Here is a 1,796-nt window from a genome sequence, read left to right on the forward strand (position 1 = left end):
CAAGTCCTACCTAGCCTGTGTAGTTTCAGACACACTGGATGCCCTCTCTCGTCTGCAACAACATAAATGTTGGACTCCTTGCCGACACCAATCTGATTTCCAAAGGACGAGACTATCCCACGTGAAACCAAGACCTTCAGTGCCAGGTAATCATAGCCAGCGTTTGTCAAACGATACCCATCGTCTGGAAAATTTTTAATTGAAGAGAATAATTCAGGAAAAGGTACTACCTTATATTTTTCGACAATAACAACTTGAGTAAATGTGTACAAGCTACCCTACACAAAAAACGTGAAAAACCTCTAATTAATCCAAATTAATTTTGTGGGAATTATACCAGCTACGTCCCCATCGCGAACCCAGACCAATTCTGAACATTGCTATGATTATAATATAATAACACATCATGCGTTTTTCATTTATTAAAAACCATTGCAATTGATATATATATTTTTTTGATGATACACCTCTAAAAGGAAGGATCAGAAGAGTAATACCGTACCCTTGGACCAGTACCCATAGTCAAAGATGAGGTAACTTGAAATTAAACTAGAGTTCATCATGCTCTTGTGAATAGAAGCGGTAATGTTTACCTACAAATATAGAGGAGTATTTGGAATGAAGAAAAAAAAACAATAGAAAACAGAATCTTGAGTGATGACTTGCGATTTTCTCCATCAGAGTTGACCTTATTTGTGAATTTTTTGTTTCTAACTAAACGATTGTTGAACTTACAGTGTTTTCCTCGCTCGTAACTGACCAGTCTGTGTTTACTCAGTTCCTTTAGGAGCTTGTGTACCCCTCCGTGACGAAGATTAGCTATTTGTGCTACCAAGGACCCTGGCACCAATTCGTGATTCTTCATTCCCATTTCGATCTTGACAAAAAAAATGGATCAGCAAAAAATTCAGGCAACTTTTTTTATAAAAGAATATACATGCTGTTATTAATCAACTATTTGCCTTCGAATGAATCCTCTCTTAGCTAGAGATTAATTAGGATTCGATCAAAAAGTGATCATTATGTAGCCGAAATTTAATACGGATTTATTTAGAAGTTAATCCAGATTGGTCGACTAGGAGTCAATATGAATAATTCTTCGATGGAATAAATAGATACCTGATTTCAATAGAGATAAATATTCTAATTCGAGCACATGATGGTATTGTATAACTTGATTAATAAAATGCTATTCTTACTCTCGTTCAACGCGATTATGAGCATCTGGAAATAAATTTCTAATTCTAGTTGTAATATTGTCAGTAGTCATGAACAACTAAAAGAAATCTATTTTTTAATTCAAATTACACAAACAATTAGGGTATGCTAGAGTAATATGGACACCCATTAAATATTGTACCATTCTTAATGTTTACCATTTTTCTACGTTTAAACAAACATAAATAGATAAATTGAATATTTAACAATCAGGCAATTGATAGACTCACGTGAGATAAAAAAATTACGTTTAATAATGCAAAAAAATCGCTAATAATAATGTCCATCGTCGAAAGGAATTAGCATTTTAATTATCGGTGGTTTAACGATATTTATAACAATTCACGTCAATTCCACTCAAATACCAAATCATCTTGCTCGTCTTACTCTAAAGGATGCCTATTATTGACCATTACTTTAAATAGAGCAGTAAATATTCATTTGTTCATAAATTTCCTGTTATCTAAACCAATGTTGACTCATTTTCCGACAAATTGTGTTGATAATTATGCAAGGGTCTGTTGAGATTGCTTGGAAATAACTTGAATAGAAAAATACAGTATTGTAAAAATGAAGAT

At 33.2% G+C, this 1,796-nt stretch overlaps 1 protein-coding gene across 1 annotated transcript; it reads right to left on the reverse strand.

The window, feature by feature from the left end:
• Positions 1–2: 2 nt before the first annotated feature.
• LOC105266495 (serine/threonine-protein kinase RIO2-like) lies at positions 3–948 on the reverse strand (the record flags this gene model as incomplete). Its single annotated transcript, XM_011304688.1, has 2 exons — positions 736–948; positions 3–184 (listed from the first exon to the last, which is right to left on the reverse strand). Coding segments are annotated over exons 1-2 (318 nt in total), but the record flags the coding sequence as incomplete, so codon positions are not given.
• Between the last annotated feature and the right edge of the window lie 848 nt (positions 949–1,796).

Source organism: Fopius arisanus, unplaced genomic scaffold (genome assembly GCF_000806365.1).
Source record: "Fopius arisanus strain USDA-PBARC FA_bdor unplaced genomic scaffold, ASM80636v1 scaffold00038, whole genome shotgun sequence".
Taxonomy (NCBI): Eukaryota; Metazoa; Arthropoda; class Insecta; order Hymenoptera; family Braconidae; genus Fopius; species Fopius arisanus.